At 41.2% G+C, this 26,613-nt stretch overlaps 1 protein-coding gene across 3 annotated transcripts; it reads left to right on the top strand.

The window, feature by feature from the left end:
• Window positions 1-647: 647 nt before the first annotated feature.
• ANAPC7 (anaphase promoting complex subunit 7) lies at window positions 648-20,052 on the top strand. Of its 3 annotated transcripts, none has more exons than XM_043440992.1 (11): window positions 648-846; window positions 4,670-4,856; window positions 7,203-7,322; window positions 10,423-10,534; window positions 10,784-10,937; window positions 11,606-11,748; window positions 13,338-13,455; window positions 14,040-14,236; window positions 16,526-16,750; window positions 17,388-17,538; window positions 19,214-20,052. In XM_043440992.1, exons 1-11 carry the CDS (start codon window positions 746-748, stop codon window positions 19,401-19,403), a joined length of 1,698 nt encoding a protein of 565 aa, XP_043296927.1. In that variant the 5' UTR covers window positions 648-745; the 3' UTR covers window positions 19,404-20,052. The 3 variants fall into 3 exon arrangements, with proteins under 3 accessions (XP_043296927.1, XP_043296932.1, XP_043296940.1); XM_043440997.1 differs by lacking the exon at window positions 648-846 and adding an exon at window positions 1,509-1,526; XM_043441005.1 differs by lacking the exons at window positions 648-846; window positions 4,670-4,856; window positions 7,203-7,322 and adding an exon at window positions 8,904-9,060.
• Window positions 20,053-26,613: the final 6,561 nt, after the last annotated feature.

Raw genomic sequence — 26,613 nt, forward strand, 5'->3', positions numbered from 1 at the left:
AAGAAGATGCACAGGTGGCAAAAGCATAGGAGAACAAGCTCAATTTCACAAATCACTAGAGAATGGCAAATTAAAATCACAATAGATAACACTGCACTCATATTAGGATGGTAAAACTCAACCAGCTGTTTATTCACTCTGAGCTAATGACTAATTTCACAGGGCAGGAAAACGCCCTTTTGTCCCCAAACAGCGAAGCCTGACTCCCGCAGGTACTACACACGCAGCACCTGAGAGGAGGGGGCGTGGCACTTAGAGCTCGGGGGAGACCGTTAAAGCAGTTAGGACTGCCCCTGGCGCCTGATTAAGATATTTAATTCCAACTGTTGGGGATTTTCCCTCCTCACCTTACTAGAATACTAATTTTTATTTATGATAAATGTTAATACATTTTAATTAATTTTAAAGTCTAATTTCAGTTGATCCTGAAGTGCCTTTTGTCCCCAGCCCGCCGTAAGCCCTCAGGAAAGGCTGCAACTTAAAATGATGTAACTTTTGCTAAAAACAAACAAACAACCCCAAATTGTACCACCTCACAGGGAACTTGGCAGGGAAGGAACGGAGGCTTTTGTTGCCGTTGTTGTTGTTCCTCAGGCATTTCAGAAGTTGCCTATTATCCTGGGGGCGGGGCCGCGTGTAGACCCGATGGACCCCGGTGAGGCCGCCATTTTGGGCTCTTTCCCCAAGGAGCTTCAGCCGGCTTTTCGCGCTGCCGCCGCCGCTATCTGCAGCCTTCCTGGGCAGAATGAATGTGATAGACCATGTGCGAGACATGGCGGCCGCGGGGCTGCACTCCAACGTGCGGCTCCTGAGCAGCTTGTTACTTACAATGAGTAATAACAACCCGTGAGTTGAGGCGGGGAGCGGCCTGGGGCTCTGGAGAAAGCGGCGCCGGTTTGGGAGCGGGGACTGTGGGGGCCTGGGCATTGGCGGGAAGGAGCGGATGCGAGCTCTCGGCTGAGGTTCCGAGGTCAGCAAAGGGCCTCGTCGGGCGCAGCACACTTAGGAACGCAAGTTGAGTTCTCCGGGTCCCCGCGTTGTGCAGGGCGCTGGGACGCGCTCCCTGCGGGAGATGCGGCGAGCGGCTGCTTGAAGAATTGAAGGCGGAGGCTCTCGGAGTGACCCTGGCTAAGATTTCCAGAAAGTTGGGAGCAGAGGGTTCGCTAAGGCACTGTCGCCAGTCATAGCGACAGTCACCTCTCTGGGCTAACTCTTCTCTTGCCGAAGAACGTTTTCTCTCTCAGGGGACAAAGAAGCCTTGTCCCCTGGCGTCTGATTAAAATACTTAGTTTTTTGTTTTAGATCCTTGTCCCATGTCTGAGGTTGATTTTTCTTTCCCCTTGAGTGTGTCAGTAGCGTTTGCTTTCTCGTTCCTGCAAACACCTGAAGACGGGAGACTTCTGGCTGGGTGGGAGTGGCGCGTTTTTAAGGACCCGCAGTGACCCTTTCACGTTTTCAGATAGTCCATAGGATTGCAAAGAGTCGGACACGAGTGAAGCGACTTAGCACACACTGCGGATGAAGCGGTGGGTTATTTCTGGCTTTGACTGCTTGTCACTCCTTTGCTTAAATTTCTTCGTTGTGTTTAATTTAAATGAAAATTTCTTCCCACGGCCTATAAAGCCAGAAAGCTCTCTCCGACTCAGTCTCACTTACTCTGCTCTCTGTACTCCACCTTCCCTGGTTATGCTCTTCTGTTAGCCCAAGGTCGTTCTCAGCTCAGGGCTTTTGCATTTACCATTCTGCTTAGAGTCCAATTCAGAGCTCCCTCCTTTAGGTTTCAACTCAGATATTCTTCCTAGAGAACTCTTGTCTGGCCGTCAGAATTGTCCCTAGCCCTCAGCATTCTATCCCTTTGCCCTGTTGTATATTATACATCACTGTTTGTTTGTTTGAGATATCTTTGACTTATTAGTCTCAGATGTGCAACGTGATTTGTTATTTGTAAATACTGTGAAATGATCACCATGTAAGTCTAGCTAACATTTAACAACCCCACATAGTTACAGAAAAATATTTTTCTTGTGATGGGAACTTTTCTATATTCTTTTTTCTGTATTCTTTCTCTTAACACCTAATGAGGTCTGCAGCGTGCCTGTTGATGTGCTAAGGAAAGTACGTGCAACCTCAGGAAGTTGAAACATGGTGTTCAAGTTCACACATCTAGTGTGGAGGAGCCACAATGTCTGGATTTTAGTCCTTGTGACTTGAAAGTCTCATTCTGACCCTCCATAGTCTACTGTGTCAAGTGGCATTATAATCTACTCAGTGTGGCCCCATTTGCCTTTGGCCTGCTCTGGAAGCTGTCTGGGCCACTTAACTGTGTTGCAGCTGTTTTTCCGTTTCATTTCCACTAGTGTGCTTTTAGACCTCACTATGTGAGGCCCATCGTTTTACCAGCATCCACTTAGTGTTGACAGTGAGGAGCCCTGGTCTCTGTCAGCCTTGTTTATTCTGGAGCCTTTCACCTGGTTCTTAGTGATTTGTCCAAGTATACAGTGTCTACCATTGGGAATTTATACACTGGTCAGTCATTATTCTTGATTTTTCAGATGTTATAGGATAATTAGAAGGAGGTTGGTCTTCTGATTAGATTTAGCCCATTCTTCTTTATATTAGGCTGAACTGGCAGTTTGCTTCCTACTTTCAGGAGGTGTTTAAATTCTGACCTTTACCAATTTCTGTTTTAAAGTTTATGACAATCTCCAATATATGCCATTAAAAAAAAAAAAAGCAGTACTGAAGGGGTATACAGATAAGTGTCCACTCCGGAGTCTTGAACTTCGCCCCACCTTTTCCCTTCTCTGGAGGCAACAAATTAACAGTTTTTCATGTATCATTTCAGAAATAATTTGTGGATGCAGTAAGTAGTCATGTAAGTTACAATATATAAACACCTGAATGCTTTCTCTGAGTGTAGTATTATCAAGTTTTATTTCAAATCTTATGTCTCCCTAAATAGAATGTCAGAGCTGGAATAGATCTCAACTGTCTGAATTGTACCTTTCAATCCTTAACTTTTGTCACTTTATATAGTGTTTAGCCTATCTATCCTTTTTTTAAAATTATTTTTTATTAAGATAAAATTTGCATACCATCAGATTCATGCTTTTAAAGAATACATTTCTGTGGTTTTAAGTATATTCACAGAGTTGTACAGCCATCACCAATGTCTGTTCTAAAGCATATGTATTATCCCCAGAGAAACCCCAAATCTGTTAGTAGTCACCAATCCCACTTGCCCCAGCCCTTGGCAGTTACTAATCCATGGTACCTATTCTTGAGTATCCTTCATTTGCTGAGCAGTTAACCATCTACAGAGTTCTTGGACTGTTCTTTTTTTTTAAGTGGTAGTAGCTTGTCCCTGTCAAAGAAAAAATGTAAATTTTAACTAGAGGAGGGATGGGATTGGAGATTAAAAATACAAGTTTCCCATTAAGATTGGTGGCCACTTCTAGGCACCTATAACACTTGCAAGCAATATTCAAGGTTGAAGGGAACATTCTGAAGTGTATTGGTTCTGTTACTATGTCCTTAAACCCCTGAGACTCAAGGAAGTCATCTTCTAGTGCTAGTGAAGTTTACTTGCTGCTGCTGTTTACTCACTAAGTTGTGTCCAACTCTTTGCTACACCATGGATTGTAGCCTGTCAGGCTCCTCTGTCCATGGGGTTTCCCAGGCAAGAATACTGAAGTGGGTTGCCATTTCCTCCTCTAGGAATCTTCCAGACCCAGGGATTGAACCTGCGTCTCCTGCTTGGCAGGTGGACTCTTTACTACTGAGCCACCTGGGAAGCCCCAGTAAAATTTACTTACGTATGGAGAGAAAAACAACTACTCTCAAATACGGCTAATCCTCTCATCTGTTCCTCTCTGTCCCATTGGCTTGTCCTAGTCTTTTCCTGTATTTCAGTATTCCCATTTTCTTCAGTATTGGAAGAGTTTCAAATTCCCTCCAAACCTCTTTTTGTTAACACGTAGATAAAAAAGATTCAGAGTGGTGAGTTTCTTTTTTCCAGTTTTTTAACCCTTCTTTGGCAGTATTTGGTAATATTAAGTCATGATTGCTCTCCTTTGTATTACCCTGAAAACTTGATGTTAATGTGAGAGTATTAACTCTTAAGGGGGCTCTGGTTAACGAAGGGGAGGAAAAGATGTACACCTGACCCTTGAGCAACTTTCAGAGGACGGTAGGGGTGACAATCCTCCTCACAGTCAAAAATCGATATATAACTTATATTTGGCTGTTTATGTATGCATTTCCTTTGAGTTTGCAGTTCCACATACACGGATTCAACCCAGATGGTATATAGTACTGTAGTGTGTGCTATTGAAGAAAGAAATTACATATTGGTGGACCCTGTAATTCAAGCCTTGTTTGTTCAAGGGTCAGCTGTGTCAATATTTCTCTTTGTATATTTCTGTATTACTGAATTTGATTTAGAGGTATCATTGTTTTCATAGTAAGTAGAGGAAAACAACAATTTAAGGCAATTTTCTACATATGCTGACCATATTAACATGGAGTATGAGTCTTGCCTCTTTTTTTAGGGACTAGCAATTAAAGTACATTGCCTTTGTTTTTTGGCTTATGTAGACACTAAGGAGGGTGTTCTTTCTGACATTTCAAAATAACCCATGTAGGGGGTATACTTTCTTTGTTTTTCTAGTGAGTTATTCTCCCCATCTCAGAAGTACCAGCTTTTGGTGTATCATGCAGATTCTCTCTTTCATGATAAGGAGTATCGGAATGCTGTGAGTAAGTATACTATGGCTTTACAGCAGAAGAAAGCCCTAAGTAAAACTTCAAAAGTGAGACCTTCAACTGGAAATTCTGCATCCACTCCACAGAGTCAGGTAATTGGAGATAGATGTGTGATATGTTTTTGGTTTGTTTGTATTGAGAGCAGGAGAGGTGGAAGGAATTTAAAAGACTGCTGATTAGATGTAGAAGATGTAAAATAAAAAATAATTTTAAGATAAAGTAATTTTAAGGACTTCCTTGGTGGCTCAGTGGTCAAGAATCTGCCTGTCAGTGCAGGAGAAACGGGTTCGATCCCTGATCTGGAAAGATCCCACATGCCTCGGAGCAACTAAGCCCATACACCATAACTACAGAGCCTATGCTCTTGTGCCCAGGAACGGCAACTCACTTAGCCCACATGCTGTAGGGCCTGTGGTTGACAAGATAAGCCACCACAATAAGAAGCCTGTGCATTGCAACTAGAGACCAGCCCCCCGCTCACTGCAACTAGAGAGAAGCCCGCACAGCAATGAAGATTCAGCACAGCCAAAAATAAATTTAAAAAATTTTAAAGTAATTTTAAAGGGGAGCTGACTGGAGAAACAAAGGTTAAAAACCACTTAGGTATAAGAATTCATCCAACCAAGCACAAAGGGCTAAAAACAAAGTTCATTCTGGATGAATTGAAAAATAGAATTATCTGGGCTCCAACCAAAGTCACGCATTATTCCCCCCTTTTATACAAACAATTTAAAAATCTAAAGTGGTTTTTTTTTTTTTTTTTTTTTTAATTTAATGAAAGTACACTTTGAAAATGTCAGTCAGTTTTAGGATTGTGAGTACCTGGGGAAATTCATATGAAATAATCTTAGGAGTTATTACTAGTTTTGGTTGCTTGATGATTAAATAAATGAAGGGTAAAAAACTAATTTTACCACTTGACAGTCATACCATTGCTAGATATTTACTGTAATAGTTGATTCACAAAAGGTTTACAAGGGTATATAAGTAAGGCTGCTTACTATAGCACTGTTTATAATGGTAAGAAACTACAAGCAAAAGTGTTTATTAGTAGGATCTAGTTATAGTGTCGCCCTAGGATGGGATATGAATGGGAATATTGAGGAAGTGAAATATAGCGGTATATGCGCTGATTTGGAAAGGACTGTATATATTAGTAAATAAGCTTTTAAGCAGTGTGTTCACTACTCTTTCTGTTTAAAGGTAGTTATTTTAATTTTTTGGCCACACTGTGCTGCTTGTGGGATCTTGGTTCCCTAACCAGGGATTGAACCTGAAGCCACCCTGGCCCTCTTGGCAGTGAAAGTGTGGAGTCCTAACCACTGGACTGCCAGAGAATTCCCTAAAGGGGATAGTTTATAGATATATATCCTGGTATATGCCTAAAATATATGTGGATAATATACATGGAAAATTTAGCATGTGTATGTGAAGAAAATTAACAAAACTTTAGAGAGGGGGGAACCTTGACTTTCAGTTTGAACCTGTCTTTATTTATTTTTAGAACCTGTCTTTAAATTATACATGCAATTTACATTTAAAAGGAATGTCAGTAGAATGAACTGAAGTGGAATTATGAATCATGTTCTGTATTTTTCCACATTAAAAAAAGACAAAGTAATATAATTGCTTTTTTTTTTTTAAAGCACCTGTACATTCTCTTGTTTTATTTCTCTTTATGTAGAGCCTTTGTTTTTTGTTACTAAAGAGCTGATTGCCAGGAATTGTTTTCTGACCCTGAATGAAAGTCATGTGTATTATCCACATAGAATAATTCATAGAAGTAATTTTGGGGGGCATTCTGTATGCTAAGCACTATGCTAAACCTTATTTAATCTTGAAGGAGTTTTTTAAAAAATTGAGATACAGTTTACAACATAATATTTACAGTTCAGGGGTTTTAATATTTTCACAGAATTGTGCAACTACCACCACTGTCTAATTCCAGAACATTTTCATCCCTCTAGAAAAGCCTTGTGTTCTTTATCTCTCTAGCCCCTGGAAATCACTGACCTTTCTGCCTCTGTGGGTTCACCTATTATGGACCTTTTATATGAATGGAATAATGCAATATGGGGCCTTTTGTGGCTGGCTGCTTTTACTTAGTATGTTTTCAAGGTTGATCCATATTATGGCACATAATAAAGAAGCAATTGTTTATTCCTTTTTGTTGCAGAATGATATTCCATTGTGTGGCTGTGCCATATTTTAACTATTCATTAGTTGGTGGGCATTTGTGTTGTTTCTGCTTTTTCTCATTAATGATGCTATGAACATTTGTGTGTAGGTTTTTGTGTGGACATACATATGTTTTCAGTTTTCTTGGCTGTATACACAGAAGCAGAATTACTGGGTCATATGGTAATCATGTTTAGCATTTTGAAGAACTGCCATACTGCTGAAGTAATATTGAAGAGATGTTTTCATTTCCTCTTAAGTGTCTTCCATCTGAAATTGAAGTAAAATACAAAATGGCTGAATGTTATACAATGCTAAAACAAGATAAAGATGCCATTGCTATACTTGATGGGATCCCTTCAAGACAAAGAACTCCCAAAGTAAGTTGAATTAACAGTTTGGTTACATATTTTCCTCTTCCCCAGTCCTTCCAGCTGTCTTCCTCTGTGTTTTCAGGGACTACATCTGAACATTTTACAAACCTTGTCTCTGATTCCCACTTTGTTCCCCTGTTCTCCCTGAGGAGAGAGAGGAGTGACTTTCTTATAAGACCCTGAAAATTCTGCTGAGGAAAATGGTAGCTGGAGAGTACTACATGTGTTTAATTATTTTGTTTTTCTTATTGTAGGAAACATGATTTGCAATATACTTCGAGGTAGCAACAATACTTTTTAAGAATCTCATTTTTTGCATTCTGTAGGTATACCCATTTGATAATGTGTATTCCTTTGATTTTCAGAATTAAGACTTCAAGATTCTTTGTACATATTTGTATGTAGGATAGTATTTGTGTTTTATCTGGCAATAATAGTATATAGAACACCTTCAACTGAAATCAAAAGATCTAGTTTCTTGTCTTTGCATTTAGGGCATACAAGCAGCGTGTAGTGTGAACTTGGGCAAGTTAAAAATCTGGCTTTACTTTTTTCCTTATTGAGGATAATAATACTTCCCCTGGTATAAACTAAGTTCACGTATGTGAGAATACTTTTTAAAGTATTATTTTATAAGGACTATTATATTAGGCATCTGATTACAGCTTTTCTTTGAAGTCCAGTTTAGAAAAACAATGAAAATCTTAGCTGTTAGGAGTGAATTCACATCATTATTTAATATTCTAACACATGCTTTCATGTCACCTACCTTCCTCTCTTCACTGAAAAACTGCAGTGTAGTTAACAATAGGAACTTTTATAGGTATAGTGCACATCTTCCTGCCATTAAAAGAAAAGGAATTATAAGCAGTAGGGACCAGGTGTATTTAGTATTTTTTCACTGAGTTTTGAAAGTAACCAGTCACACTTGATGAGAACATGTTTAAGCATCGCCTCATGTTGAAGATTTATTTAATATTTTCTGAATTTAAAAAATTAAGCTATTTATTCATATTTTATGGTGATAATTGTTATTTAAAACATTTGTAAGTGTATTATAGACTAACCTGCCTCACAATAAGCTGGGCACTTAATTATATTCTGGTACGCTATGAAAGTCTTACCCTAAAGATAATTTTTTTGTATATATGAAGAGTGTCTTCATTTGGAAAATGCTGCTTTGATTGTAAGCTTTGAAGGATACCTATTCCTTATCTTACTGGAAACGTTCCATAATTTCTTCTTAATGACTTGAGGGAGTTTGGGGGCATTTTTTAAAAATGAGTAATGGCCAAGAAAGTGAGCCTTGTGGTATCCAACACTTTGGTGTTTACAGTTGTCATTTTAGGAAGAACTAGAGGAGTCCACATACGTTAGGAGTACATATCCTTCATAGAGCTGTTGTAGCCAGGAGCAAACAAAGATGTGTGCCTCAAACATAAACCTATAATATTTACAGTTTTTCTTTCTTGTCCGTTAGGGAGTTAACTGGCTTCTCAGTCTGTGTAAAGGACAAGGAAGTGAGTCAAAATACGTCTAAATGAACGTCTGTTAATGTATGGTAAACACCGCCACACATTCCTTCACATTTTAAAGGAAAATTCCAGTGTGAGATTATTATGTCTTGGAAAATCTTCAGCTTTTAAGAGAAACATACCAAGAAACAATTTGTCACTCAGTTTTTAGAAAATGATGACTGCTTATATTTATAACTGGTGGAATGCAACTTTAATGATGTCCCCAAGTAAGGCTCTGTTTTTAAAAAGAATTGACTTTCTAACTAGGTAGTTCTCAAAACTCAAAGTGTCAGGTAGTTTAAAGGGAATTTTTAATATTTGTTGAGATAGAAGGCCCGTCAGTCATAGTTTGTTAATAACAAGCAGTCAAGAAAGGATTTTAAATTTAATTTTATTTTTTTCAAGTATTGACACCAATACTGGAGTTTTCCTTTAAGTACCTTTTTTTTTTTGCATTTCAACATAGCCTAAAATGGAAAATCTGAGGCCAAATAAAAAATAGTTTAATTTCTAGTATTTCATTATTTCATTGAATCAGTATGGATTAATGCCATACTAGATTGTTTTATATACTGTGAGTTCATAATTGGAACAGATGTTTTTCATCTTCAGAGTAATTTTTTGAGTAAATATTTGGCATACCAAGCTACAGATAATTGAAGAGATTGGGGATTGGCTTTTTTTCTTTTGTCCCCTTGACTGCTTTCTTAGGTTAATGATCTGGCAAACATTGTGTTCCATTTAAGATCTATTAATTTTAAATTGGAATATTGTGTACTTTTTGTACTATTAAGATCATTTATTTCTTCTCTGTAACTTCTGTATTCTTTGGAACTTTTAGGTTTTCTCAAATTTTCCCTGTTGCGTTTTTAGGAAGTTGTCCTGCACCCCCCGCCCAGACTGAGTTCCATAATTGAGTTGTGCTAAAAAATGCGTTCACTAGATTTAAATAATAAAGCTAATCTCTGGATCATTGTCACCTCTGGAGATCAGTTAGAGTTTGATTTTTGTAGTGTTTTTTTGAGTCAGACAATACCTGTGAGTCAAAGCTTTAAGCGTTAGAAAAGCTAGAGTCTAGCTGCTAGACTAATTGTCAGATAGGAGTCAGATGTTTTACTTCGTGTCCATCATTTCCTTTTTGGGGAAAATTCATCTGATCTTTTTTAGCTAGCTTTGTTAAGACTTCCTCACTTTCTTATACTGTGATATTAAGCTTAAAAAATAAAATATGTAAACAAACATTTTTAACATAGTTCATCTTCTGTTTTAAAAATCAAGATAATTAGAATTCTGTAACATTTCTCAAATGAATGTTACTTCCACTTCCAGAGGCAGCATCTTTGGTCCAGATATTATTGGGCCTTTTGGTTGGGTAAGTGTGAGGAATTTGGGAGGTAATGGGAGGACATAGAAAAGCAAAGGTAGTAATTTCCTCTTTGTTTGAAGAGTGGGGTTGCACTTTGTTTCCACAGGGCCGTGGGTAGATTTGTCAGTAAAAAGTAGAATAGCTAATAATGAAAATCAGAACTGATTGATGATAAGATTTTATTTTTAAATACTTACCTTATTATCTTTTGTTTTTACTGCAGATAAACATGATGTTGGCAAACCTGTACAAGAAGGCTGGTCAGGAGCGACCTTCAGTCACCAGCTATAAGGAAGTGCTGAGGCAGTGTCCATTAGCCCTTGATGCGATTCTAGGTACAAGTCATTCTTCCCCTATTTTCATGGAGTGTTTACTCTCTAAGATAGTGATTCTTAATCTTGGCTGTACATTAGAATAATTTAGGTTACTACTGCTGTGTATTCTTTCACTGCTGAAAAAATAAGTTGTTCTGTCATATGCATCTTAAAATAGGGCAAGGGTTGCTTTAGCCTAGAAAAAGTGTAGCTTCTTGCATTGTAGAAGGATGCTATGCCTCACCTTTCTCCTACTTTCTGTTGGATTAGGTTTGCTGTCTCTTTCTGTAAAAGGTGCAGAGGTGGCATCAATGACAATGAATGTGATCCAGACTGTGCCTAACTTGGATTGGCTTTCTGTGTGGATCAAAGCCTATGCTTTTGTGCATGTTGGTGACAATGCAAGAGCAATCAATACCATTTGGTGAGAACCACAAAGTTAATTTAATATTCTTGGGACCCTTATATGGAAGTTGATGTATCTAAATTAGCAAAATGGAGAAATGAGATGCTTATCTCTTGTTGTTAAAGCCTGTTGTCCCTGGGTTTTGTTAATCTCTTAATGTACTCAGTGGCCCCAGATGTAATAATTTTTGTTAAATGTAAACTTGGACCAAGTTTAACTCTGTGTGTCATACTTGAACCTGAAAGAACATCTTTTTGGATGCCCCAGAAGCTTAGTTTTTGCACCATCTGACCTGGGTTGCCTCAGTACTGGGGTGTTTCTTTCTAGTTACGTAAAGTCCAAGGTCATCAGACTGGGACTTGTATTAGGCCGAGTCATTTGGTTGAGTTACTTTGATATTATATTTAACACTATACAGTGTATATTATCTTCTGAAAAACTGCAACCAGAAAGTTCTTTCTAGGTAATGAGAGAGATTTCTGCTTTATTCTGTGTATTTACTATCCTATCTTATATAACTTTAAGTTACAAGTTCAAAATTAAGAAAATTAGTTACATGGTTTGTTTTTGAAGTCTTTCATTATGAAAAATCTTACATAAAATTGTGTAAGATCATGCCCATCACCCAGATTCAACAACTAAGAGACTTAAGATATATTTTAAGGTTCATGTTTAATATTTTAAAGTTCACTAGAGAAAAAGTCCTTGTTGAGAGATAACGTGGACCTACTGGGAAGCTTAGCAGATCTGTACTTCAGAGCTGGAGACAATAAAAACTCTGTCCTCAAGTTTGAACAGGCACAGATGTTGGATCCGTATCTGATAAAAGGTAAGTAATTCTTGGGACAGGATGGAGGTGACTGTACAGGGTCAAATCAGAAGATAGGGAGATGTAGCATGGTCTTCTGATAACAGCTTTTCATAAAATGTATTCGAGTAGCCTTTTTTTTAAGGTCCTGACAATATCTCTTAACACTTGGGTAATTCCATTTTGAGCAGTTGTTTTTGCTTGGATTCAGGTGTCATATCCCCACAGATCATTACTTGACTTTTTTCTTTGGGGAGGGATCACAGCCCTTTCTTATGGTTTATAAATTTATGATGTGTCTGACTGAGAATTTGGATGGCATCCCCAGAATCATAATTTCCTTTTAGGGAATTTAGGTTCACTATGTCCTTAAATTTAGTTTAAAAAGGAGTAAGTGAACAGATATTAAGAAAGTCATAAGATGATTAAAAGAAGTAATTCGAAGTGAACAACAATTAAAAAAAAGAAAGTCATTGATGTAAAAGAAGACTGCTGCTAAAGAGGTAAGCCACAGGTTCACAGAGATAGTGTGGACCTACTGGGAAGCTTAGCAGATCTGTACTTCCAAAGGATGGCTGTCTGGTGACTGGCAGTGAGTGAAGGAAATGTGTGCAGGAATAGTGATGGGAAATAACGTTGCATAAATACACAGAAGTCTGCTTGCAAAGGCCCAAAAATGGTCATCAGAAAAATATGGCCTTGTGACAATAAACAGTTCTGTAGACTCTTAAGCCACAAGAATGACAGAGCAGGGAAGGGACCTTCCCAAGCATGTAGATAGGGAAACAGATTCAGAAAGATGAATTTGTTTGCTCAGTGTTACTGCCCAGTGTTACTCCTCTTTACCAATCTGCCTGTGCCCATGGTGAAAATGGCATTTTAGAAGTACTAGCCTGACAGTAGTCAGCTGCTTAAGATTGGAAGCTCAGACCCGAGTCCAGGGGCCAGCAGGGAATGTTGCAGTAATTTGGTCTAAGAGACATTTTCTTGAGAATCTGAAGGAATAGTAAGGCATGGAGGGGAATGGTGGTAAGAGATGGGTGACAGTGAGTTAAGGCCTTTTTTTTTTTTTTTTTAAATAGAACATAAATGAAAATAAAGAGGGGTAGGGTTGGGGGAGGGCAGGGGGGTGATCTTAAATGAAATAGGCTCCAGAAAGAACTGGATGGCTTTTTCTAGAATAGACTAGCTTTTTTCTGAGACTAACTGGCATATTAAGTATATACTCCTGATTGTGTCTAGACTTCTTGGAAGAGAGAACTTAATTTGATGCTTTTTTGGGCCTTTTCTGGTTATGTGTTAGGATAACTATGGCTGTATTATCATGCCACAGGATGTAGGGACAAATAGTTCCTGAAAATTACAGGCTTTCAAATTGTGAGGTAGGTCCTTCTACTCCTTTGCTTTTTATTTTTATTTATTTATTTTTACTTTTGTATGTGTTTTGTCTTTTTAATAGTCATTCTGTAGGAAAATGGGAATGTTGGAGGGAGGAGCTTATGATATTGGAGAGGGCTCAGACCCTGAGAAGCCCTTGTGTGGGCTCTGATGAAGGTTGTAGCTCCATTAGAAAAGACCCCTGCTGCTTTAATGAGCGTCTTCCTCTGTAGGAATGGATGTGTATGGCTACCTCCTGGCACGAGAAGGGCGGCTGGAGGATGTGGAGAACCTTGGCTGCCGCCTTTTTAATATTTCTGACCAACATGCAGAACCCTGGGTGGTCTCTGGGTATGTTTATACATTCCCTTTTCTCCCCAGTTTTAGTAGATTGTTTAGGAAATTGTGGTTTCACCTAAATAGAATATAGATTTGAAAGCACTGGTTTAAAGAATAATCAGATTTGAATTCAAGTCATGGTCTGTCTGTGACTCTGGATGCATCATTTCTCTCGGTCTGTTTTCTCATTTGGAAAATGAGGATACTATCCCTGCTTTGTGGGGTAAGTGTTTATTGAGTGAATACATCATGCTCACTTCTGGACCTGCTCACAGGAAGCCATCAGTGAGCAGGCCAGGAGCTGTGCTGCTTTGTTATTGACCTGGCTTAACAAATTCTCTGAATGTCTCTGATCTGATAACATATCCAGATCATCAGATTTTTTTTTGTAATTTTCCCTTCCATATCAAGATTTCACCCTTAAAAATAAATATTCAGTAGATTTTTGTTCTGTTTTTTTTCACTAATATCTTATGCTAGAATTGTAAGGGGTTTGTAGTAAGGATCATGTAGAAGGCCGTCTCTTTGATTTTTCCTTTTGAATGAAATTTATTTATGGTCTTCTTTCAGATAACTTTGATTGTGTTTTCTTCCAGGTGTCACAGCTTCTATAGCAAACGCTATTCTCGAGCCCTCTATTTAGGAGCCAAGGCCATTCAGCTGAACAGTAACAGTGTTCAAGCTTTGCTACTTAAGGGAGCAGCACTTAGAAACATGGGCAGAGTCCAGGAAGCAATAATCCACTTTCGGGAGGCTATACGTCTTGCACCTTGTCGCTTAGATTGTTATGAAGGTAAGATAATTATAGATGATGTGGATCTGTAGATGTGGCACTCAGATGGAAGGTTTTGTTGGGTCAGCAATTTCCATACTCTGTTGCACATTGGAGTCCTCTGGGGGTAAAAAACCTGATGCTAGGTCATTTCAGTACTGTTTAAGTCAGAATATTTGCTGTTGGACCAGAAGCGTCAGTACTTTTTTATGATCACAGGTAATGCCAACATGCAGACATATTTGGGAACCACTTCATTAGGCATTACACATCTATTTAGGGCTGGACTTTTCACTCCATACTTTCGTAATTCATTTTCTTATTTTTTTGTTTCTGATTTTTGGTGAGGGTATAGTTTTGGTGGTTTTTTTGTTGTTTTGTTTCTCAGATGTGGCTCACTTGTTAATGTGAATCTCTGTGCCAGCACTGTGCTGGATTGGTTGGTATGTCTTTATTTTTATTTTTTTGCAGTTGTCTTACCTTGGGTCAGAAATACTACTCATAGGATAACTCTACATCCATATGTCAGTGTTGGTTGTGGGAACTGGTCAGTTCATTGTGACCTCCAGAGTAGGCCTCATCAGGGTCAAGCTTTGTTTTGTTACGTACTATTTTAGGTTCGTGTGAACTGACCCTAGGGGTTCAAAGCTGTGCCAGCTTCAGCAGCATTTGGTGACTCAGTCACAGACATTAAAATAGATCTTAACAAGATGCAGTTCCTCCAAAGCATATTTTTATAAGAATTTAAAAATAAAGCCAGGAATCTAGGAGTGATTTGCTCTTACAGAAAGATGAGTTCAAATTTGAGAAATAAAATTTATAATTTGGGGACTTCCCTAGTGGTCTAGTGGTTAAGACTCTGCCCTGCCAGTGCAGGGGGTGTGGGTTCGATTCCTGGTCAGGGAACTAGGATTCCACATGCCTTGCAGCATGGCCAAAAGATTAAAAAAAGAAAGAAAGAAAATTGGAAGTTGGAGTGAAAAACAAATCTGCTTAGATACCCAGGGATCTATGCTGCTTGTGGATTTGTTCTTAAAGATTAACTGCAGCAAGCCAAGCTTTTGGTTTCTGGTTAAATTCTTGATCCTAAAACTGTAGTTTCCCTATCCTCCAATTGCTTTTATCACACTAACTCCCTTCTGCTGTTTGCCTGTCTCACAAGAGCCCAGGAATGCAGTCGAGTATCTCCATTACCCAAGTGAGTGGCTGGACACAGGATAGTTCGAGTTTTTCCCCAGTTGGCCTGTAAAGCTTTATGAGATGACTTCACTCAAGCTCCCATTTGGAGATTTGGATCAGGGTGACTAGGTAATGCCGTCTGATGCATCTTGGCAGCCTTTAACTGAGCTCCCTTTACTGATGGGGGCCCTGGATTAAGGGTGAAGTGTGTTCTTAACATTTCCCTTTGAATTTCCTATGGGGCTTTAGCAGGAAAGTAAAACTATTCAACTAGTTACAACCAACCATATTCCATAGTCCACCATGTTGCCCTTAAGAGTTAGGTAATTTCTAGTTAAGTAACTGTAGTGTGTGGTAGAATGTGCACAAATGTTATAAATGCCACTAGGGTGGAGGAGTGTATACAGAGAAAATCTGCCAGGGAGTGTGTGGGTTTGGAGTTTAAGCTGTTTTTCTGTTTTGATGAGTGCTTTGTACAAAAGAGTACTTCCTCTGTTCTCTTCGATTTTTTGGCATGAAGATTTGAGAGTTGACTGTTGAAATGTCCCCATGGAGCATCAGCCTCTTGCTGTGGGTGTAAAGACGGAGCCGCCAGTCTCTGTGTGTTTGACCTCTGTGATAAGCCCTTTTCATCCAGTTTAGGGAGACCCTAGGTTGCCCCCTAGTTCCTTCAGTTTTTAGAGGTGAACAATAGGAACCCTCCCCCTTAAATTTAGGACTAAAGGTGACTGAGCAGTGCTGGAAATTAACAGCTTGTTAAAAGGCAGCAAGACCTTGGGTTTTGTTGGAAACCTCATCTTTTCACAGTATCAATTAATGAGTAGTGTCACATTTGTTCCTCTAACAGTCAGCTGAGCTGGCTACATGCTTTGTTTACTTATGCATATTTGTTTGCTTCACTAAAGGTGTGTTTGCACTACAGGCTTTTTCTACATTCATCAAGTGCTCTTGGGAAGAGCACCTCTTAGCTGTTTCATTAACATGCCCTTCAGTCTGATCTCACCATCCGAGTCTTCCCCTGACCTGCCTTTTGTTTGAAACTTTGAAGGTTTGCAATTTGGAAGGCTGTCAGAATGGAAGCATGGCTTGGAATGGTAATGTGGTTGAACTTTGTGTGTTATATTTTTTCAGGTCTCATCGAATGTTACTTAGCCTCCAACAGTATTCGTGAAGCAATGGTAATGGCTAACAATGTTTACAAAACTCTAGGAGCAAATGCACAGACCCTTACCCTTTTAGCCACTGTTTGTCTTGAAGACCCGGTGACACAGGAGAAAGCCAAAACCTTATTAGATAAAGCCCTGACCCAAAGGCCGGATTACATTAAGGCTGTGGTGAAAAAAGCAGAACTACTTAGTAAGTATCTTAATGTTTACTTCCCTGTTCCTAGTTAATTGTGTAACACCTGAGTCCAGTTGGATTCTCTAGTCCCAGTCGGTTACAGATGACCAAACAAGTGTGTGCTTTTGCAGTCGGTCTGAGCCTATTTGAATTGGTTTATATTTAGCACAACCAAACTTAATTGGCTTAGACCTTCTTGGATTGGCAGTGAATTACTTCTGGAGTGGCTCAAGCCAGCTATACTTGGTTAGTAACTATTCAGCTCACTTTGTCCTGAACTAATTTGGGCTGAATACAACTGGTTTTAACCCATCATGATTCTCCTACTTCCCTTTCAGCCTTGGTTTTTTTAAATCCTGATTTGTGAGGAACTGAGTTTGAGCTAGTTTGGCAAATAAAATCCATTTTGGCTTTTTATATGAACTTTGGTTAAGTATAAGTTTTTAAAAATCAGAACTCAAACTGCTGACTTCCTAATGGAATAGGGATTCAAATGAGCTTGTTCTTATTTCCTGCCACATCAGTGTTCTCTTGACATCTATAAATAGATATTTGGATTGTGATCATTTTTGTGGTTATATGTATATGACTTGCAAATGGGAATATATTTTGAAATGTGTAAGTAGGAAAATGAGGGTCTTTTTCTTTTCAGGCAGAGAACAGAAATATGAAGATGGAATTGCTTTGTTGAGGAATGCACTAGCTAATCAGAGTGACTGTGTCCTGCATCGGATCCTAGGAGATTTCCTTGTAGCTGTCAATGAGTATCAGGAAGCAATGGACCAGTATAGTATAGCACTAAGGTAGGCACTTAGCCTCCCATGGGGGGAAGGTCATGAGGGGTAGAGGAGGCAGGGATCAGTGTAACAGGAGTTCTGGAAACACACACACTCTGTGCCCACGGTTGAAAACACAGTAATAATAGTAATGATAGTGTTTGTTAATTTATGACTTCTAAAGTCTTAAGTGATAGTAACAACATTAAAGAACTGTTTCACTCATAACCAGCCACACCACTATAACATCTGTTTTCATTTGTGTAGATCATCTTCCTGGCCTTGCCAACACATATACATATTTTTATAGGGTTATATGTAGTATATATTTTATATTCTGCTTTTTCAAATCAGCATATTGTAAGTACTTTCCCATGTTTCTATCTACTGTAGTAGTTAAGAACTTAAGCTCTGAAGAATACTGCCTTTGCCACCTGTTATCTTGGGAAGTTACTAACAAATTTCCTTGTCTATATATCTATCTACCTTATTAGGTATTAAATGATTAAATGAGGATTAAATGATTATTTCATGTAAAGCTCTTAGCACTGTGCCTGGTACATAGTAAATACTAAATAAATAGTGGTATTCTTACTGCTTAATACAGAAGTGATTTCTTTGAGGATTGTCTGTGTGTCTATAAAGTTATGGTGAAGGCTTGTCTTTAATGGAGTCTGATCACATCCGTTTACTTGTTCAGCAGTTGAGCACCACTCATGTGCTTGGCATCTCAGTAACCACTGGGGATGCTGTGATTCCAGGAGCTCACAGTCTCAGATGTGCAGGCTGATAGATACCGTGTGCTGAGTGCTTTCAAAGCAATCTCTAGAAGGCAAGGTGGGAGTGCAGAGGGTGGGAATCCATGGGTGTGGGTGAGAGCTGTATGGAAGTTTCAGAGACGAGATGATACAGATCATCTACAGTTACATAAGTAGGAACAGGATTCCAACGTGGATTTCATCTGCTTTTTGAAAGCCCAGAAGCAAATAAATGAGAAAATAAAATATAGAGGTGGGATTTGCTAGAGATTGGACATCAGCTGGCCTCAGTGATGGTCACAAAGGCAAGAGGAAAGATTGCTTAGGAACCAAGTAAATAAATGTTCAGGACCCTCTGAACTTTGAGGGTTTGGACATATGCGGTACTCTTTGCTCCTACAGTCAAATGCCCAGGTAGGGGTAACTTTGGGTCCTGGGGTCTAACCTAGGAGTTGACAAATCTGGTTCATGGTAAGCATGATGGTTTTGGTTGCCTTCTGAAATGCTGATATGTTTAATTGTAAGAACATGAAACAATTTTAACGCACAGAAAAATAAGTATTTTTTGTAATATGTAACTTAGAAATCCCATACTGTTAAATTATATTTGAATTTTTCTGTTAATGATTGCTTGCTGCTTTTTCATTTATCTAGTATCTTCCTCTGGCAGAATGCTAGGGGTTTTAGGTGTGAAAAAATTTAAGAACTATATGGAGAAAATTCAAATTGAGAATTCTAAAACTTAGGACAAGACGCCTTTTTCACTTCTAGTGGTGGACTCCCTCAATCCTGCCTATGGAACTGGAGTTGTCTGGAGAGGCCAGGCATTAGCAGATTCTCTGTGACTGGGTGGTCATTTCACTGCCATACGAGGGAGATGACACATCAGCCAGCAAGAAGCAAGGCAGAGATTCAGGCCTCTCCTCTGTTTTGTTGTCCCCTAGTTTGGACCCCAATGACCAGAAGTCTCTAGAGGGGATGCAGAAGATGGAGAAGGAGGAGAGTCCCACGGATGCCACTCAGGAGGAGGATGTGGACGACATGGAAGGGAGTGGGGAAGAAGGGGACCTGGAGGGCAGCGACAGTGAGGCGGCCCAGTGGGCTGACCAGGAGCAGTGGTTCGGCATGCAGTGAGGCAGGCAGCAGCTCCGAGGCCACACTGGCCTGCCCTGCTCTGAGCACTTCCGTGGACTGAAGGAACCTGTAGGAGCCCGCTCTCTGGGAGGACAATGATTCAGCATGTGATTGCAGCAGGGGTCCCTGCCCCTTACTCCATATTTCTAGTAGTGACTTCATTTTTAAAAACTGAGCCTGACCAGCCCTCCATCCTCCCCTGCTCCTGCCAGGGAGGACCAAGTGAGTGCTCTGAGAGGCCCATGGACATGTCGGGGCTTCTGGGACAGAGTGCTTTTTGTTTCAAAATCTGAAAGCTCGAGGACTAGACAGTGTTTTGTCTGTGATACTGTGGATGGGTTTAAAGGGGCGACCTGTCATCCAGAGCAAGAGTCATCTCCCGGCGGCAGCATGGGCTGGCCCTTTCAGGGAGGGTTTCCTGTCCCAGAAATCATCATCCTGAGTAGTCCAAACTTCCCTAGTAACCTTGCTTCCTTCTGCAATGTTAGTAATGCCTTAAGCTGACAGTTGCTGTTTTGCAGAACAGTTTCCGATTTGCTAACCTGGTAACTTGCCTGTGAGCCTGGGCTGAGTCTGAGAAACAAGTGTGACCGAGAGCATGAACAGAGCGCAGTTGGGGTAATTAATAAAACTGTTTTTTGTACAGTAATGGTGTTGGGTTGATCAGAATGGAAGCCCTTTATAGATTCTCTTTTTGGTCTCTCCTTTACAGTGCATTGATTCAGCCGTAGAATTATTTGCCTTAAATAGACTCCCTTTCTTCCCAGAGTGTTGGGAGCCAGAAGGATTGGGAACCTCAGGTATACTGAGCTGGTTCATCTGTTTGCATTTTCCATTGGTAACTTCCTGGGAAGAGTCTGGCCGGATTTTAGATTGATTTTGCCAGTCTCTGTCAGGGGTGCTGAGGTCGATGTCTGGTTTCAACATTCTTTTGTGGGATCAGCAGGGGTCTCATTCCTGGGCTCGTGTGCTGGGAGACTTTACCCACCCTCTCCTCCTTTTAAAATGATGCTTTTAGAGGTCAAGGTAGTGAGGGGTGGTGCAACTAATCTCAAATTCTCATTAAAACAAAATTAGTCAAAGGTAGTACAAAGTATGAATTTGACATAAATGGGAAGTTCTGTCTTAAACAGAACTATTGTTCACGTCTAGGGTACAATAGTTTAGGAGCCTAGAACATTTGGTAACTGCAATTTAAAGTGGGCAAAAAGTTACTGTTTAAGTATCTTTCACTATGAGAACCAAAGCTTGAGTAGCATCATTTGACAGAGAAGTTTGTAAAGAGCCCAGCAGGCAGTTGGAGTCAGACCAGGTGAATATGCGGCCCAGAAAAGAAACTGCAGGCTCATGTCCTTCCTCAGCTTGCCATGAGCAGCCATGATCAGTCAGCGCTTTGAGAGAAGAGGTGAAACCTCTCTTCTGGGGAGGAAGCCCAGCCCTACCCTCCTGATCTTATTTCTGTATGTCAGGCTCATCACTGCGAACCCTGAGATTGTCTCAGGATCAGAATGTGCCTTGGAACCCAGGCCTGTACATTGCCTTCAGTCAGCAGCTTCACGAAGTTCCTCCCCTTTCATCTCTGCTGGGAGCCCCTGGATTAGTCTGGCCTGTCCGCCCCAGGCCCCTTCACCCCAGCAATACCCTGCGCTGGATTCCTCAGGCCCTTCATGCCTGCAGCTCCAGCATGTCCATCACGACAGTGTTGGGGTAACAATACTGTATTTTTAGAGCACCTGACATAGGATTGAAAACACCCTTGGTCCACTTCAGAGAATTGGAAGAGTTTCACTTGGCATGAAGCTCTCCCTGCCACTGTTACTTGCTTTCCGAAACAAAAAACCTTACAAGAGTGAGGAGCCCCAGGAAGCAGGGGCAGGATCAGGCAGCTCAGCTCTGACTGTCTCACTGAGCCACCTGCAGGAGATCAAGCAGCCTGCTAAGGGATGGTCTTCCATGTGCCTGCAGTCTTCTGCTGTTGGGATCTCCACACAGCCAACGGGGATGTTTTAACCTGATGCGTGTTGTTCCTCCTGACTCCTTCCAGATTGTTTGAAGCATGTGTTTGGAGCAGGCTGAACTGGGTTCTTAGTCTTACCTCATTTCAACTCACCTGTCAGTGCTGTGGCTGGTCAGGGGCCAGGTGGTTAGCCTGCACACTCTGGGCTCCCTCCTCCACCCCTGGACTGAGGACTGAATAATCCTGTGAGGAGTTCAGCATGGTCCCTGTTACGAACATCATTGTTCTCACCAGGGTAATGGAGATTCTAGAATGCCAGTTCTTTCCTGGGGAACTAGGGATTGGTGGAGTCACCCTGCAACCTTGCTGTTCTCTCCTGGAGATCCTTCTGCTGAGCAGGGAGGCAGCGTCCTAAGGAAGGGTGTTCTGTGCCCCTGGGTTTGGGCCGTCACTCTTCACTTCTGACCGCATGCTGTGTGCCAGGAATCTGGCAGATGTGGTCCCTGCAGCATTGTGTCAGGTGCTCTCCTTGCCAGCCTCCTTGCCACATACCTGGCTCTGAATTCTTCCTCAGAGAATGAGGCCAGCTTTTGCCTGAATCTGTATTTCTGGAACTTGATTATGTGTCTCAGTGATCGAGATTAATAGGCTTGACACCAAACCTTAATCCAAGTCTGGGACTTGGACCGAAAAGTCTGCATCTTCAGTCTCATCCCAATTTACTATTCTGATGCAGGTGTTCCTGCTCTAAATACTGAGAAACCTGGGAGAAGGGAGTTAGAGGGCCCCAGAAACTGCAGGCCTGACTTTAGACAGCCCCTGGGGGCCTCACCGTGTAGTTGCTTGTGGGTGGGGTCACCTCCCATAACCAGGTCTTTGGAGCCATGCCTAGGCCTGCTTGCTGACCCAGAAGCTGTGGGCACTGCCTGCTGCATAGTGAAATGCATTATCTCTGCCGACAACAGGCGGTGAAGCCTGACTCAACAAGAACCCCACCTCGGCCTCTGGGGACAGCAGCCACAACCAGGCCTGCCAGGAATCCCTGGCACTGGGAGGGCTTATTGAGGTAAGTGCCTTACTAAGGTTTTCCATTTCCCCCAGGAGCCTCCCTGCCCTGGGGTAGTGGAAGGGGGTACCAGTCATGGGCCACAGAGGGCAGGCTTCTATTGTCTAGAAGTTCTGCCCTGCTCTGCCTACACCTTTGGGGCTTGGGTGTGTGCAGGATATCAGTTGCCATCACAGAACATGTTACTTAATTCACAGACTACACGGTACCAGCAACACCAAGAAAAGCCAGAAGATCATGTCAGTCTCCTTAGCAGCCATTAGAAGAAAACAGTTTAAAAATAACCACGTACCCTCATGCATTGCTGGTAGGACTATAATACAGATGCTATGGAAAATAGTCTGACTTTTTCAAAAATTTCAAAAACATTTACCACATGAGCCAGCAATTCCATTTCTCTTGGTGTATACCCAAAAGAATTGAAACAGCGTCTCAAACGTTGCATACACACATTCATAGCAACATTTTTCAGGATGAAAATGACCCAAGTGTCCATTGTCATATGAGTAGAATAACAAAACATAGTATATTTTGTTACTCAAAAAGGAAGGAAGTTTTGCCACATGGTAAAACGTGGATAAACCTTAAGGACATTATTCTGAGTGAAATAAGCCGGCTGCTAAAGGACAGTAGAATGATTCTGCTTGTTTGAGATCCCTAGAAGAGGCAGATTAATTGAGACAGTGGTGCTTACCAGGGCATAGAGGAAGACTGAATGGGGAGTTTAATGAGTATGAGTTTGGAATGTTGAGAAAACTCAAGATGGATGATGGTTGTATAACAAACTACTTAAAAGTGGTTAAAAAAAATAAATGTATCAAAAAAATAAATGGCCTATAATTCTGCCATTCAGGTAACCCTATTAACACGTGTTTGTAATGTATTATGTGTTACATAAATGTACACTTGGTTAAAAGTTCAGAGAGAAAGGTATAAAATTAAAAATACATCTACTTCCCAGTCTCTACTGAATCCCAGTGTCTCCACAAAATAATTTTTCAATACTACATTTAGAAAAATAGTTCTGAGCTTTTACCTAATGATACATATATGGAAGTTAAACTGGTCATGCTGTAAACATAGAAATTGCTGCCAGCATTATCACTCTGCTCTTCCTTGTCTTAACAGTTCCAAGAATCCCATTGTGTTCCTGAACTACTTCTGTAACCCTTCTCTGGTTTGTAGACACCTGGTTCCAGCTTTGCATGTAATTATTACAGTCTTCACTGTCATGAGTGCAATTGTGCAGTAGTTTGAACATTCTTTGGTTTTGCCTTTCTTTGGGATTGGAATGAAAGCTGACCTTTTTCAGTCCTGTAGCCACTGCTGAGTTTTCTAAATTTGCTGGCACATTGAGTGCAGCACTTCAGCAGCAGCATCTTTTAGGATTTGAAATAGCTCAGCCAGAATTCAGCCATCATCTCTATTAGCTTTTTTCGTGGTAATGCTTCCTAAGGACCACTTGACTTCACATTCCAGGATATCTGTCTCTAGGTGAGTGACTACACCGTCATGGTTATCCAGGTCATTAAGACCTTCTTTGCATAGTTCTGTATATTCTTGTCACCATAATCTTTTCTACCATTTCTGTCCTTTATTGTGCCTATCTTTGCATGAAATGTTCCCTTGGTATCTCCAGTTTTCTTGAGATCTCTGGTCTTTCCCTTATTCTATTGTTTTCCTCTATTTCTTTGCATTTCCTCTATTTCTTTGCATTTCCTCTATTTCTTTGCACTTAAAAAGGCTTTCTTATCTTTGCTTGCTGTTCTCTGAAACTGCATTCAGTTGGGTATATCTTTCCCTTTCTCCTTTGCTTTTTGCTTTTCTTCTCAGCTATTTGTAAGGCCTCTTCAGACAACCACTTTGCCTTCTTGCATTTCTTTTTCTTGGGGATGGTTTTGGTCACCACCTCCTGTACAATGCTATGAACCTCATCCATAGTTCTTCAGGCACTCTGTCTACCAGATCTAATCCCTTGAATCTGTTCATCACTTCCACTGTATAATTGTGAGGGATTTGAACATGTCTTGACGTAATATGCCAAAGACTTGCAGAGGCCAAGTCCTTGTAGTGAAATTTCTGGTCTCAGAGTACGTGCATTTAAGGCTTTCATAGATGCTGTCAGATTGCACTCCAACAATAGATGGGAGTGCTTATTGCCTGAACCTCACCAACACTTGATGGTGTCATAAGTGATTTTGTTTTGTTTTTTTTTTACTGATAATAAATTACTTGGGGGTAATAAAAGCTGTATCATTTAGATTTGCTGTTTCTTGAGCACTCGTCTGGCCTGAGGTATGAGGCAAGCCCTGTCTGTTCTTGTGTTATCACATCTTAGCCTCACACTCCTGAGGCATCATCACTAAATTAGCCACACTTCATAGATGAGCAAACAGTCTTCATCTGTCCAGGATTTCTCACCCTAGAGTTTTTGTGTTTTTGACTGTGATCTCTGTAGCTGTGAGGAGAAAATTGGCTCTAAGCACTTCTTGTCCATCCAGGCTTACTGGATTTAAGAGCTTCCAAACTGTCTGGCAGGGACAGTATCTTCACAATGCAGCTCTCACTGGCCACTTAAATCTTCCAGTGTCTGTCTCTTTATATAAACAACACTGGTGACCTCCTTTGTGCTCTCAACTTTTTCCTTCTTTGGGTAAATTCCCAGGAGGGGGATTTCAGAGCGAAAGGATATAATGATCTTTTTTTGAACTTTCGGAGAGGCTAACTAGCTGGACCTCTTTCTGTGACATGAATCTGTAAGCTCAGGCCAGCCCTGCAGCCTCCCTGTCTGTGGTTGGTGTGTCCCAGCTGCCCCGGTCTGTGTCGGGAGTCCATCCATGGGCTGCAAGTTAGGGGTGAACCAGGAGCTTACCAGTCTCTGAAACTCTCATCTCACTTCCCTTTGCTGGAGTGGAAGCTTATGGGGGACTCTGGTGAGGTCTGCTGAGGCCTTTGGGTTGGGACCCCTTCCCCCATGAGACAGCCATTGCTGGCTCTGGGTTGGAGGGTGTTTCCTGGACTGAGGTCATATCTACTTTAGGACTGAGGGAGACTGCTTGACAAGGTTTATCACGTACGCGTGTGTGTGTGTGTGTGTTTTGGAGATGGTGATCGCTGGCTACTTGTGTCCTCTCTGAGCCTCCTATCGTGTGTGTGTGTGTGTGTGATGGTGATTTCTGGCTAATTGTGTCCTCTCTGAGCCTCCTATCGTGTGTGTGTGTGAGAGATGGTGATTGCTGGCTACTTGTGTCCTCTCTGAGCCTCCTGTTGTGTGTGTGTGTGTGTGTGATGGTGATTGCTGGCTACTTGTGTCCTCTCTGAGCCTCCTATTGTGTGTGTGTGTGAGTGTGTGATGGTGATTGCTGGCTACTTGTGTCCTCTCTGAGCCTCCATCCTTTCATTGCCTCCTCAGAGGAATTCCACTCTCCCCAGTAGGAAGCCTGAGCCTCTCAAAGGGAGGATGTCTCCCTACCACCAGGAAGAAGGCTCAGGTCAATGGCTATCTGGCCCTTAATCTCTCAGGGGGTTAGGACCCCTCTCTGGATCATCTGGTGTGTGGGGTTTTGTGGTAGGGCTGTTAGCTTTGGAATCTTGGGGTGGGTCTTGTGGGAGAAGTCTGGCCTCCCAAGGCTAAATTTTGGTCCTTTTGGGGGTCAGCATCCCTGTGGACTTGAGTCTTTGCCTTCTGGCCCACAGGCTGTGCCCCTTTGGTGTAAGATCAACAGATTTGTCCTGATCTCTCAGTGCCAGGTCTAGTCCTATGTAGATCTGTGGCCCTGGGGAAATTATTTTTAATTTTTGGATCATCATCCACTTATGACTTCAGTCCACTCTCCTCACTGGCCTATCTCCCTTGTCAATCCCCAAGAACAGTGAGGATTCTGTCCAGGAATTGGGAAGGAATGGTAGCAAGCAGGAACCTTTCCTGAGAGAGGCCTCTGTCAGCCCCATCCTTGATGGACTAAAACAAACTGATCCCCAAAGCCCCCACAGGTCCCCACTGCTCCCCAGTCCATGCTGCCGCTTTGCTTAGCTTGATGCCGTTTGACAGGAAGGGACAGAGATGACCACCAGCTGGAGCTACTCTAGCCAGCAGTGCGCTGATCAGGCAGGCAGCTTCTGTCAGCTTAGGGGAGGCCAGGGGGAGCCACCTCAGAGGACAAGGCCGTGTGAAGACCCCTAACCAG

The sequence above is a fragment of the Cervus canadensis genome, chromosome 1 (assembly GCF_019320065.1).
Source record: "Cervus canadensis isolate Bull #8, Minnesota chromosome 1, ASM1932006v1, whole genome shotgun sequence".
NCBI classification, from domain to species: domain Eukaryota; kingdom Metazoa; phylum Chordata; class Mammalia; order Artiodactyla; family Cervidae; genus Cervus; species Cervus canadensis.